Raw genomic sequence first — 13,981 nt, forward strand, 5'->3', positions numbered from 1 at the left:
GGGAGATTGCATTTGTAATAGTAATTGTATTGACAATTTTGATACAGTGTGTGTGTGTGTGTGCGTGCGTGCGTGCGTGCGTGCGTGCGTGCGCGTGCGCGCGCGTGCGTGTGTGTGCGCGCACTTACAGGTTAAAAACAAAATGTGAAGTGGGTGTGATATGAATTACATAATATTCTCAGATGTTTCTTTACCCAGAGACATGTTCAATAAGACTGTGGTCCTGGCATTAGTGGTGCTGCTGGTGGCAGCAGTCAGCACATTTGTGGGCGTCTTCTATGGCGTAGGGAAGAGGAAACCTTCAATTGAACACTCCTACCCTAGGGCAGCTGTGGCAGCAGACGCAGGGCGGTGCTCAGAGATTGGCAGGTTAGTAAGTGATTCATCAATCATTACATAACTACATACTACTGTACAGGCTGGTATAACCTCCATCATAGACATACAGAAGTCCATCCACCTCACACTAACATGTGTACATAACCAAATCTGTTTGAATGGAAATACACACACACACGCACGCACGCACGCACGCACGCACGCACACACACACACACACACACACACACACACACACACACACACACACACACACACACACACACACACAAATACATTCAAATTTAGAGATGCAAGGGATATCCAAGGGATATCCAAGACTACAGTAATACTGCTTCGGCACAAAGTTCATATACGAATACCATTAATGAATCATTAATCATTTAGCTTTTATAGCTCACTAGGACACTATCAGCATCGTGTAGGCCTGTCAAGTTCTGATTGAACATTGGATCAGAGATGCTAAATTCAAATTGCCCCCCCTCCCCTCTCTCTCTCCTTGTGTATACATGTCAATAAAAAAAACATCAGCGAAACCCTGCAAAAAGGAGGATCTGCAGTCGATGCCTCTATAGCTGCATTACTGTGTGTTGGGCTCATGAATGCTCACAGCATGGGCATCGGAGGGGGGCTCTTCTTCACAATCTACGACGCAAAAACCGGTACAACTCTCAATAAACCCATCTACACAGTTTAATCATTGATTGTTAATTCAACTCTTGAGAAAGTACAAATGTAGTTTTACACTCTCAGAGTAAACTACGGTAACTACACTTTTGCTGTGTATCTTTCTGCCTCATTTTCATTTCTACTAACAGCACTAATCCATTTGTGGCTTTATGAAGTGCATAAACACACAGGAATAATATACTGTGACAGTTTGTTACTGTCTGAAGCTTAAGGATGCCTTTGCCTTCTTCCCAGGAAAGGTAGAAACCATTGATGCTAGGGAGACAGCACCGCAAAATGCAACAAAAGACATGTTTGGGAACAGCACCGAATTATCCCAGAAAGGTAATATATAACCACTTACATAACTCACGGAAACACTTTGGCGAAAGTTGTTGTGATACATTTAGGATCTAACCTTGTGCTGATATAGTCACTTACAGCTCATAAAACAAAGATAAGTGCTGCATATTATCTACTAAGAGTCAGTAAAGATAAAAAGAATATCTTGGACCAAGCACTGGTAGGCTACATTATCTTCCAAGAAAAGGAAGGACGTTTCCTTCGCTTTATCATCCTCTGTATTTGGTAGGACCCTTGTCCATAGCTGTACCAGGGGAGATTCGAGGTTATGAGATGGCACACAAGCGTCATGGCAAACTGCCATGGAAAGAATTGTTCCAGCCAAGCATCAAACTTGCAAGAGAGGGCTTTCCTTTAGGCCGGGCACTGGCCACTGCTATATCCAGTCACAGGAAAACCATCATCAACGATACAGCTTTATGGTTAGTAGCATTCTTATTAATTGGGGTCTCATTTATATTGTTTTTCTTTAAAAAAAATATGTTTTTGTGTTATTCTGAGTCATCTTTATTCAGTGACAGACAGTAGTCTCCCTATCTCTCCAGTAGACAGAAAATACATTTTTAGACCGAGAGAGAGAATAGGCTATATGCACACTAGTCATTTTGGAGAGAACTTGGGTCTCTTCTCACTTCATTCACAGGTGTTATAATACTAATGAAGGCTGTTTACTGTTTACAAATAGTCAGGGTGCTGAAATTGTGCATTTTGGCTCACTGGAAACACTCTGCTACACCAATGGGTCTCAAAGTGGGGTCCAGTGACCCTCATGGTTCCTTGGGTGTTCCAAATGACCCCTTAAAAGGTGTGTAACTCTGAGAGTGTACAAATGGAACCAAATGGACCCGTAAAGGTCCATTTGGTTCCATTTGTACACTCTCAGAGTTATGGGGATCCTTGAAATAAAAGGTTCGAGAACCACTGACTGTGCTACATGAAATGGAACAGAGCCTTCATTAGTATCATTGGCAACACCTTTGAAGGAAGTGAGAAGACACGCAATTTCTCTCCAATATGGCTACTGTGCATATAGCCTATTGAGAGATAACCCCACAAAGATAATTTATCAGCTTAAAGGTCGTCACTAATGTTACATACTCTGTGTCTCTTATAGGAGAGCGGTGGGCAGTTCAGAAACTCGTCTACCAGTGACATCATCATAATCAGTGACATTTAAACAATATATTTACCGGTATATTTTTATAATCATGAGAGCAATAGCTTCCATTATAACATTGCTACTTTTCAGGAATAGAAAGCCTGCAGTTTATATTAACTTGGATTCCCCTTCAATGATGTATGTCACTGGTAGACGGGTTTCTGTTCAGTTCTCTCTCCGGACTGGACCAAATTGGTATCCTGACCTGAAAGTGAATTTTCTGTTTATTAAAGAGATGGAGAGGCGGGGAGACCCCTGTCTCTGAACAAACTCTATAGCAATGAGTGCAATTAGAATAACAGAGAGCTATTTTATATCTTGGTGCGCTGGTACAGGGGCTGCACCGCGACTCAGCGTGTCACGTATGCGTTGATGTGTTACAAATGTTTGTATATATGTTTTGAATACATGACTGCTGTGTCGTAAGACAAATTTCAGTGTGAACTGACAATAAAGTACTATATCATATCATATCATATTTAACACTTATTTTACTTACGTGTCACTTCTCACTTGCAACCCCTGTAACTTAACTCAATGTAAGCACTCATTGACTTAGGGTTTAGACTTACAATATATTTGAGCATTACTGAAAGGACATTCAGAGCATCTTACAGCACGTTGGGCATGCTCTGCTTATTTCAGCGAGGTGTTTTGTGGGGAAAATGGCGATGTTTTAAGAGAAAATGACACCATCAAGTTTACAACGCTGGCAGAGACCTATAGCAGAATAGCTGAGGAGGGCCCTGAGGTGTTCTACACAGGACAAGTAGCCCAGGACCTTGTGAGGGATATTCAGGCATCAGGTACTGTATTCCTTCTCAAGCTGACTAATTGTTTTCTATTAATCTTTTTTTTTTTACCTGTGTTGATTTTGTCGACTAAAGGCCTGTCCATACTCTCTCCGAAACCGAACTTTTCGTCGGAGAGTTCTGACTTTCCGACGTGCAGCTTTACGAACTCTAATTCGGGATAATGCTTTTCAGAAGTTCTGAGTGACGTCATTTTGTAGTTGAACCGGACCTTTCCGACAAAACGTTGGAGTTAGTTTTTAGGGCTTGTGGGGTGTCACCATCAAGACAGCATCAAGTCACCGACAAAATACATTTTTGAGCTGTACATTTAGTTGACTAAACTCTTAGTTTAGTCAACTAAACTAAGAGTTTAGTTCTTGCTATACATAATTTAACCAACCAAATATTAGTCCTCGTTAGATGGGGAAAGAAACCTATATTTTTAATGAGTTTGACAAGCAGGCAAATACAGCTGTGCAGTAATGAAATAACAATTATCAAGAGTAATGCATATCTTGAGGGTTGTTGAACTGATGAGTGGGCTTTCAAACTAGTAGAATTGTATGTATGTGTGAGTGTGTGTGTGTGTGTGTGTGTGTGTGTGTGTGTGTGTGTGTGTGTGTGTGTGTGTGTGTGTGTGTGTGTGTGTGTGTGTGTTTATATTTGCTTAAATAGTCTGTAACAGCCTTTTCGTCTTTGTCACTGTGTTTTCCAGGTGGTATTATCACGGTGGAAGATCTGAGGGATTACAGACCTGTCTTGGATGAAACCCCCTTAAGGGTGAAAGTGGGAGAGTACACCATCGCTGCCCCCAATGCCCCAGCTAGTGGTCCAGTGCTTTCCCTGATCATGCACATCCTGGCGGGTAAGGCTTGGAGACAATTACTCTCACAGTGTGGAATTAAACGACAACTCTGCACTAAATAATTTATAGGCTCATTTTCCTACTTATATTGATCCCAAATGACTGTCCATGGGGTAGGCCTATATTAGGTAGAAATGCCCCTGTCGTCCAGTTTCCCCAGCAGACCCCAGCAGCCCTCATAGCATAGACCCGTTTCTTGTTTACAAACATTGAGACTAAATGAATGCACAGGTGACTGTATCATGTAATCAATTCCCACCAATCCCCAAACCTGTTGTTTTGGGGAGCGCTGGTTTCATTGGCTAATTTTCTTCTTTCTTTCTTCTTATCAGTGTTACGTAGACCAGAAATGCATTAATTGAGTGGAGCCCATGAACCTATTGCTACTTAAGCAATTTGTTAAGGTCAAAAGCTTATTATTATTAAAAAAGAAAAAAATCTTCATGAAACTGTTATTAGTTGTCATTGTACACACATCCATGCCTTGGTTGTCCCACACGAGCCGCCATAGTCTGCTAAACAAATTGCTATTTCTATTTCTTTGCATACTGAGTGCAGGGCCTTAAGGGGCCTTACTTTCGTGCAAATCAGTCTAAAAGCGCCAAATATTGCACAGATGTAGCCCAGGGCTTGCTCTAATGATTTAGCTAGGGCGCCCGAGCCGACGACCTTCGGGGTCGCCACAGCGGCCAAATGAAGTTGGGTCCCTTCGACTTTCTATAGAGGAGGAAAATACCCAGATTTTTTTTTTCTCTGGGTATTTAAGTAGTGTGAGGGGTCTAACTAGGGGTTTGTCATGATGCTGATTCCATTGCAAGCATTTGTTTGGCATAAAAAACATTTCTTGGGCCACAAATGGACCCAGAAAACGCCCAGAAAACTGTGATTAGTGATGAAAAGTGATGAGTCATCACTTTTCATCACTAAACCATCGTCAGGTGAGTACGGGTGTTTTAGGTATCTGTGTTCCAGAGCTCCTGTCCAACTTTGGGTCCCCTTAATTTGGTATCCTATACTGACTCAACTGCCAATGAGGAGCCTCCACCGCGAGGACGTCGACCCTTCGTTCTACTCCTCACTCTCCCTGCTTTTGCTGCCCCAGCCCGTTTGAAAATGTGCAGAGACACCCTCCCCGCCCGGCTTCCCTCCCACAAACACGGGCAAATTGTGTTTGTGTAGTATAGACACTCGCCGCCGCTGTGGATTAGAACCCACAACCTCTGTCTGTTCAACTGAGGGATAGCGTTCCTCTGTGTGTGTTACTACACGCCCTCCTGGTGAGGCTGCTCACTCGCAGGTCAAAAGAAGTGGCTGGTGACTCCCATGTCTATTCTAAGGAGACATCATGACTTAACAGAAGCCCCCTTCTGATATGAAATCTCAACTTCCTGGTGAAGTAAAAGTGAAACTTCAAGAAGAGCTTGAAAATTGGGTCGTAATTTAACATATTTTTATGGGGTTACATTTCTTACACAACATTGTTCTTGTGAAACACTTTTGTTCTTATATACAGCATGTGATATACTGTATGTACTGTATACAGATCTCTTTCCATTTGGCCAAAGGAGGCATACACCATCACTAATTAATGCATATACTGTAGCAGTTAGATCAGTGCATCTGACTTGCTATCTACTGTACTATCGATAGTCAAAGACTGACAGGGAGGCCATGTGGTTCATAGGCTCTATGTTTTGCTGTTATTGATTTCGTTCCAAGACTATTGCGTAATCAATCAATTTAAGAGGATGACAGATGGTATTTTATACAATACAGTACATGAGCATGTAATATTGTTTTCATTCATTTAGACTCCATATGTTGCATTTCATTTTATATAGTCTGTCATGGCAACAGATTCTGCTCCAATTCCTGTCATGTACTTAAACTGCATTGGTAAAGAATCCTGGGAAACAAGACATTTTGTCCATCCATCAGCACATACGGTACTTGCTCCAGTACAGTGACAGTGTGTTTCTCAGAGGATTAGATAAGAAACCTAACCTAAAGTAATTAATGTCCCTCAACGTTCCCTCTCTCTGACGGGAGACCCACTCACTGTGCCCCCTCTGTCAAACACACAAAGACTAATCTGACCAATTTACCTCTAATTGGACACAGTAGAGCGGTGGTGGTATCATACACACGTCAGGGGCTTTCTTACAGGTGCAGTCTCTGTGACTTCAGTTTCTTTCTAGAAAGGAGAGGATTTTTTAGACCTGATGAAGACCCCGAAGGGGGTCGAAGTGTCGTCATGTTTTTTATAAATAAAGAACTACTCCTGGGAGCTACTAACCAGTGTGCGGACATCCAGCACCTGGTACTACTTTGTTTGGGATGTGCGTGCCTCCCTTTTGAACTCTTCAGTTTCTTTCTGACAGCTGAAAAACTCATAAGAAACACACTCTTTGTTCCCTCCACCAGGGTTTGATCTACTGATGCTTCTGTTTTTGATATCCTTCTATAAGAGAATATGTTTTGCCTCTGCGTCTGGTTAGGCTGAATTAAATATTAAATACATGCTTTTCCTTTTGGGAAATGTAGATGTTTGATATCTATATTTGATAAAAATAATCACAATTGTATTAAGAGAAATTTAAAGATATTGAAGGTAAATTTGTCCATAACTTTTCCATTTTTCTTTTTTACATTGCATATCTTTGGGTATTTGTTGTACAACAAAGTATATTATGGCTAAGTGCATAAGAAAATATTATAATGTATTTTCTTTTACAAATCGAACAGTGCCCTCCACCACCTTCTTCCTTTTTGTGACTGCTGTTGGTTCAGGCAAATCACTGTGGTCTGGGAGTGCAAAATAAAATGGCAGGAATGTGCTGAGCCATTGTCAATCTTATCTGTAGTATCACGTACAGCCAGACGATCAGAGTTCTCTGCCTATACCGATACATCTGGGGGCAACGTAGTTGCTAGAACAACTGGCGGGGAGTGGGGCTATTGACCATATTCACACGCCGGCCATTTTAAGTTAATGAAATGCCACCCCGTTTTTTCAATGCAAAATGCCAACATGGCCGCCGGGTCTATTGCTTTGGAAACCAATCATATCTGTTCCCCAATATGAAAGGCTGCCCTAAAGACTTTTACTTAGTTCTGCAATTACTTTTTATTTTTTATCTCAGGTTTAGCCACAACTTTGTTTTAAGAATTCACCAGACTATCAGTATGTTTGTAAGTGGAGATATTATATGTAATGTTTCGGCCACCTGAGAAAGTAAAAGCCCAGCTGAATTAAACTGTATTAAACCACTTAAAACCCAGCATCCATATTCTGGAGAGAACCTTTGCAGAACCTTAGCAGATCTGCAACCTCACAATGTCCTACTTTCAGCAAACAGAAATGACATTGTTACAGAGCCCCGAGGGACTCCAAGTACAACCAAGTACAGGGTTTACGTAAGTGGTTGAAGCAGATAAAGGGAACGTGATTAAAAAAAGCACACAAAAAGGAACACGATTAAAATAATTTGCTATCACTAATGGTGCCATTGTATTTCACAGGGTACAACTTTACCTCAGACAGTATGTCAACCCTTGAGAAAAAGGTGTTAACATACCATCGTATTGTTGAGGCCTTCCGTTTTGGTTATGCAAAGAGGACCTTACTCGGAGATCGGAATTTCCTCAACATCGCAGAGGTCTGTTTCCAGTCAGCACTGAATGGTTGATTAATATTTCAACACAAATATGTCAGCCTCAGCCTGTAAATACTGTACAATTAGACTGCTCTGAATATAAAACTGGGTTCTGTGTGTGCTTGTTTCTTCTCCACAGCTCATCCAGAATATGACCTCCGTTTCCTATGCCAATCATCTCCGTGAAAAGATTACAGACGACACCACCCATCACATGAACTATTATGAGCCAGAGTTCTACATGCCTGAAAACCATGGGACTGCACATCTTTCAGTTGTAGCAGAGGACGGCAGTGCTGTGGCAGCCACCAGCACCATCAACCACTAGTATGACATTGGCAATAAACACTTGGCTAATTGGCTTCTACTTCTTCTTTTGTGTATCATCGTCCTTGATGATTGGTTGGCGACATTTGTTTCACAAGATTTCTGGTTACTTGGGGAGGCCATGAGGTGGCTGAGGCTAATTGGTTATTGTTGTTTTTATTAGGACATAAGGTCAAATTTATAGTTTGTAGCACGATTTCAACTTGTCAAGAGTACAGTACAATAACAAAAATAGTTTGACAAAAACAACTGAATCATAAAAAAGGGACACTACCGGTACGCGTCACATTTTTTACTTGAAAATCAAATTGCTTGAAATTTAAGATACGTTTTTTTCAGAGGGATCCAAGGGGTACAATGTAAGTGTTCACTGTAGTGAAGAGTCTTACAGGGCTGTGTTTACATTTTCACAGTTAAAGCTACAATCCATGTTACTATCTAGCACTCCCAGCACACCGAATTGGACACTACAAGCACCACCGTCTTTATTGCGGGACATTATGCAATTACAGCAGACATAAAAGTTATGGATTGTAGATTTAAATGGACGTTGTAATAATATCCCTCATAATGTACATTAACAATAGCTGTATTTTTTTATTTTATAGTTTGGGCTCCAAAGTAATGTCCAGATCTACAGGGATTATCCTCAATAATGAGATGGATGACTTCAGCTCTCCTTTCATCACCAATGGCTTTGGAGTGCCCCCCTCACCAAATAACTTCATCAAACCAGGTTTGAAACATCTGAAAGTGTACACCCATGGATGCCACCATATTATTAGATGCCATCTTGTTAATTCAGCAATTAATTATTTGTTTACTTGAAGTCTAGACCTTTTATTCTCCACAACTATCCAGCCATCCTGTCAACAGAGTAGGGTCTCCATTCTACGATAACATTCAGGAAAATTGGTTATCTATAAGCTCACAACATTGCGATGTGTTGTGAGCTTGTGCTAGCTTAAAGGTGGCCATCATCTCTGACCCATTGTTTAAGTGAAGGAGGCTTTATTGTTTTCCAGATGAGAAGAATACGACTGCAGGCCAAAAGAGGTGCCTCTGACTTTAGCACACCAAAAATGGCTGTGATAGGATTAGGATCAAGTGTTTCCCACACATGCAAGGAAGATTCAAAGGCTTTCAGAAATGATTTAATGCCTGACATCTTCAAAATATGTGTCTCAAAGTGGCAAGGCTTTGGTGATACAGTATCTGGGACATTTGGGATTTACTGTAGGCTATATTTTACCAATCTGGCAATTTGAAAAATGCAGCAATTTAGAAATGAACTATACTGTCTTCCCAAATCTGTTCTGTTGTTTTTCCCTCAACGTCCTGCTTTGTTAATAGCCCAAGTAAGTGGCATAATGTGATGGATTGTTTACTTGGATATCATGAACTTGTCATACAGGTCGTTTTCCAGATAGATGTATACAGTTCTGCTTGAAGGTTTGTACCCTTAAAGGGTACATTCTGAGAATGTTCTATATTTCTGCATGCATATTAAAACATAATCAGATTTTAGGGAAGTCCTGAAATGAGTTAAAGATAAGTAGTTGAAAAAGTTAAAGAATCTGATTAAACAAATAATATTACACTGTACTTTGTTATTTATCTAAGTGGGTTTTTTTTGTGAGTGGCAAAAGCATAGTATGTGAACCAATAGCATTAGCATTTAATTTGATGGGGAAATTAGAATCAGTTGTTTTCAATCACACATTTTGATGTTGTGACATCAACACAAAAAAACATGGGAATGGTCTAATTAGTCGGGCCGGGCCGGCCCAGTTAGGACCGGCCTTCATTTTCAGGCCCGTTGAGAACTCTGGGTCTTATACATGATATCAATTATTTTTAACACATTTTGCTCGGATCTCCAGCATTCATCAGGCATCCATTAATCTGACCGTCATGTCCTGTTGATTTATCAGGCATGGCCAGTCCACATTTCTGTTCAACAATAATGCAGCATAAAGTATGCTGTACAGGAAAACTCTATATAAAGGTGTAGAGTTCAGGCAGAACTCAGATTTTGAGAGGTAACTACGGGTATGTCAAGTTCAGACACGGGAACAGACTTGGAGGCAGACAAAACTATGCTTGCTGGCACATACAGTATTGTACAGTACTCAGGTAGTTAAAGGCTGATTTATACTTCATTATATGATGCTGTCGTATGCAGAAAATACAAGGTCTATAAGCTCACAATATGTCGACAGAGTATATAACTATGAAATAGAAAGAATAATGATTGTCTGAATTATTTTACCTAAAGTAATTCTGAGGACATTGACATATAATGTCACACATTCATATAATCTACAGTTTGATTCTGTGTTTTAGGGCAAATGTAAAATGTGTGACTGAATTCCTTTTTGCCTTTCCCAGGAAAGAGACCCATGTCTTCCATGTGTCCAACCATCCTCTTTGACCAAGATAATAAAGTTAAGATGGTGGTGGGAGGCTCAGGGGGGACAAAGATTACCACCTCTGTTATTCAGGTGAATAAACAAGCTGTTCAATGAGTTGATAGATCGATACACTCACAGTTACCGTACATCATACATGGACAACTGGCGGCCCGGGGGCCACATGCGGCCCCCACCTTCACTTAATGCGGCCCGCAGGTTAATACCGGAATACTGATATATTATTGATTTCAGCTGTTACAATTCCAAACATGACCTGCTTTAATTCAGTCTATATTAGTAGCTTAATGACTAGTATAGTAGTATTAAAATGTATTTTTTTATGTTCAATGTATTTGTATTCAAGTTCATCAAGTTAACATGAGTATATAATTAAATGTGTAAATCAAAATGCTACATTTCAGGATTCCAATTAAAAAATAACAAAACATTATTCAGGATTCCAATTCAAAAGGAGCAAAAAATAGCCGATCTACAAGCTCAAAACGCATCGCAGCGCGATGCGTTTTGAGCTTGTAGATCTGCTATTTTTTGCTTCTTTTGTATGAGATACTACTAGAATGACAAAGTAGGACATAGCAATATGCAATGTGGCCCTCTGGAGTGAAGGTGAAATATAGTGGCCCTCGCCATCATCAAAGTTGCCCATCCCTGCTGTACATAGTTTCACTGAGTTTGCCTACAGATCATCCTCAGCTGAACTGTTGTGTTGTGCTGCAGGTGATTCTAAATGCCCTGTTCTTTGGCTACGACGTGAAGAAGGCAGTGTCAGATCCAAGGATCCACAACCAGCTGAGTCCCAACACCACGCTAGGAGAGCCTGACTTTGACAAAGTAGGTTCATAGACGACACCACACAACCGGGTTCCCACACATGCATCTTTACCAATTCATTTCCAAAACTTTTCCAAAACTTTTTCCAGAATATTTAACCCGATTTCCAGGACTATATAACAATAATTCAGCTCAATAACGAGTCGCTTACACCTCTGTGCAATATGCCTAAAGACAGGTAGTGTATGGCAGTGGTTCTCAACCTTTTCTGGCCGTGACCCACGAAATAATCATATTTGAACTGGGGACCCGGGCACCCTGACGAGCACTAAGAGTAGAGGAATTTTGTATAACACAGTGAAAATAGCCGATCTCACAACGCCTCGCAATGCGAGGCGTTGTGAGCATGTAGATCTGCTATTTTCACAATTTCTGCCTCTAATATTTGACAATTTGGCCAGTGTTTCATTTGTCATTTCAGAGGCATTAACAAAATCAATAACAAAAGACAATGCATAGCTATTTTTCCAGGACCTTCGATCCAGACCCTTGATCAATTCCAAAACTTTTCCAGTACTGGAAAAATATTTTTCTAATTTCAAAATATTTCCAGGGATTTCATGACCGTGGGAACCCTGACACAATCTACTGTACTGTCTCTATACAAAATACCCCACTGCTGTGCTGAGTCCACTCCTGACACACATTGAGTGCCCAATCTCAATTTACAGTAATCGTCTCAAAAGTCATTATGTCAGTAACGCCTGTCAGAGCCCGGGTAGTCTCGCATAGCCAGACAACTATTCCGCAATCTCCGAATGCTATATAGAGTCTGGAACTGCTCTCCTGAACGGCGAGTAATGGAAACTGGCATTTCCGTTCATGAAAATATATTTTAAAATGTCATTTCTGCTAAGGAGCAAGCCAAGTATGCTTTGATGATTTTTATTTATATTAGGATAAATGTGCGCGGATAAATGTGAGACGGAAACGGAAGTGGGCTTCACTTCCGCTTTAACCAGGTACTCATCGTTCTTCTAACGTTACCCCAGACTGTATGGCGGGAGCATTTGCAAATCGCTGAGTCAACAGTCTGGCCACGCGAGACTAGAGCCTCAATGTCTACAGCTAACCTATGACATCACATTGTTGTGACGTCACATTCCGTCCTTGTCCCTTGTATGCCCATATATGGAGATCCCTGATGTCATCCATATTAAGCCCATAGCTTGGAATACCCATATATGGACATATTGTGTGAGTCTCATGTGGTCTATAACATAAGACATCTATGATGTCAGACGTCAGTCATATCCATATTTTGTCCAACTTAAACAACCAGCCGCAACTGGAATCACACTTGCAAATGAATTCCGTCCTGTGCGAATTCTGCTTTTCGCCCTCAGGTGTCTTATACATATATATGTGTGTGTCTTATACATATATGTGTGTGTGTGTGTGTGTGTGTGTGTGTGTGTGTGTGTGTGTGTGTGTGTGTGTGTGTGTGTGTGTGTGTGTGTGTGTGTGTGTGTGTGTGTGTGTGTGTGTGTGTGTGCGTGCGCGCACTTATGCTTGCACTTATGCTTGCCCTTATATTGTTATTATTTCAATATATTTTTAATGTGATGAATACTTTCTATGTGCTTAGTTTACTGCTGCTTAATACAATACACAGTATTTTACAAGTTGTACATGGGCTCTTTAAATTGGTGTTTACTTGCATGTATGTATGGTTTTACTTACAGGCAGTTCTAGAAGGCTTAGCAGAGAAGAACCATGAGACAGAACTGCTGAAGTCTACAGGAGCAGTGGTGCAAGCTATTGTACGCCATGGTGACCTACTCCACGCATGGTCAGACCCTAGGAAGTGGGCTTACGCTGCTGGGTACTGAGATCAGTGTCATATTATTTATTCATCTACTGTGGTTCTCAAACGTTTTAACTTAAAGCATGGGTCTTCAACAGGGGGTCCGGGACCCCTAGGGGGTCCACAGAGTTACTAAAGGGGGTCCTCCAAATCTTTGAGTGATAGAACGGTTTTTCTTTTCCTCTCCTTTTTTATATTATATAATTATATATCCATATCCATATATCCATATTCCGTGAACTAATAGCCCCAATTATTCATCTACTGTGGTTCTCAAACGTTTTAACTTAAAGCATGGGTCTTCAACAGGGGGTCAGGGACCCCTAGGGAGTATTTTTATTTATCCTTCTGTATAATGGTCATGGTTTTGAACTTCAATGAAAGTTTCAGATAACAATAGACGAAATGTTAACTGGAGATGTCAGTCATGCATTCAGATCTGGCAAAAATTATTAGAAATTATTATAATGATTTAGGCTTCTGGGGGATTTACACTACATTTAGAAGAAGAAAGTGGTTTTATCTGAAGCACTGCAGACAAATGTGCTGGTGAAATGAAGCATCACTTTAAGGACAGATTGAGCACAATATTGGAAATGTACAATTCAGTCATAATGATCTTCCATCTAGGCTAATACTGTCTGACTGTACTATGATGTGCTCACCACAGAGTTGGTGCTCACGTGTCTTGGCCTACCCTTTGCCATTTCAAAAGGCATGCTCAAAGGTCAGCATC

At 40.8% G+C, this 13,981-nt stretch overlaps 1 protein-coding gene across 1 annotated transcript; it reads left to right on the top strand.

Annotated features, from left to right (window-relative positions):
- Nucleotides 1-202: 202 nt before the first annotated feature.
- Nucleotides 203-13,270, top strand: LOC308298840 (glutathione hydrolase 1 proenzyme-like; the record flags this gene model as incomplete). Its single annotated transcript, XM_080742524.1, has 12 exons — nucleotides 203-369; nucleotides 871-1,001; nucleotides 1,264-1,353; nucleotides 1,601-1,793; nucleotides 3,176-3,336; nucleotides 4,040-4,189; nucleotides 7,712-7,848; nucleotides 7,985-8,172; nucleotides 8,781-8,908; nucleotides 10,564-10,676; nucleotides 11,325-11,438; nucleotides 13,124-13,270. The coding sequence occupies 12 exons, from the start codon at nucleotides 203-205 to the stop codon at nucleotides 13,268-13,270; spliced, it is 1,719 nt and encodes a 572-aa protein (XP_080598650.1).
- Nucleotides 13,271-13,981: the final 711 nt, after the last annotated feature.

This window comes from Nannobrachium achirus, assembly GCF_963921795.1.
Source record: "Nannobrachium achirus genome assembly, chromosome: 15".
NCBI lineage: Eukaryota > Metazoa > Chordata > Actinopteri > Myctophiformes > Myctophidae > Nannobrachium > Nannobrachium achirus.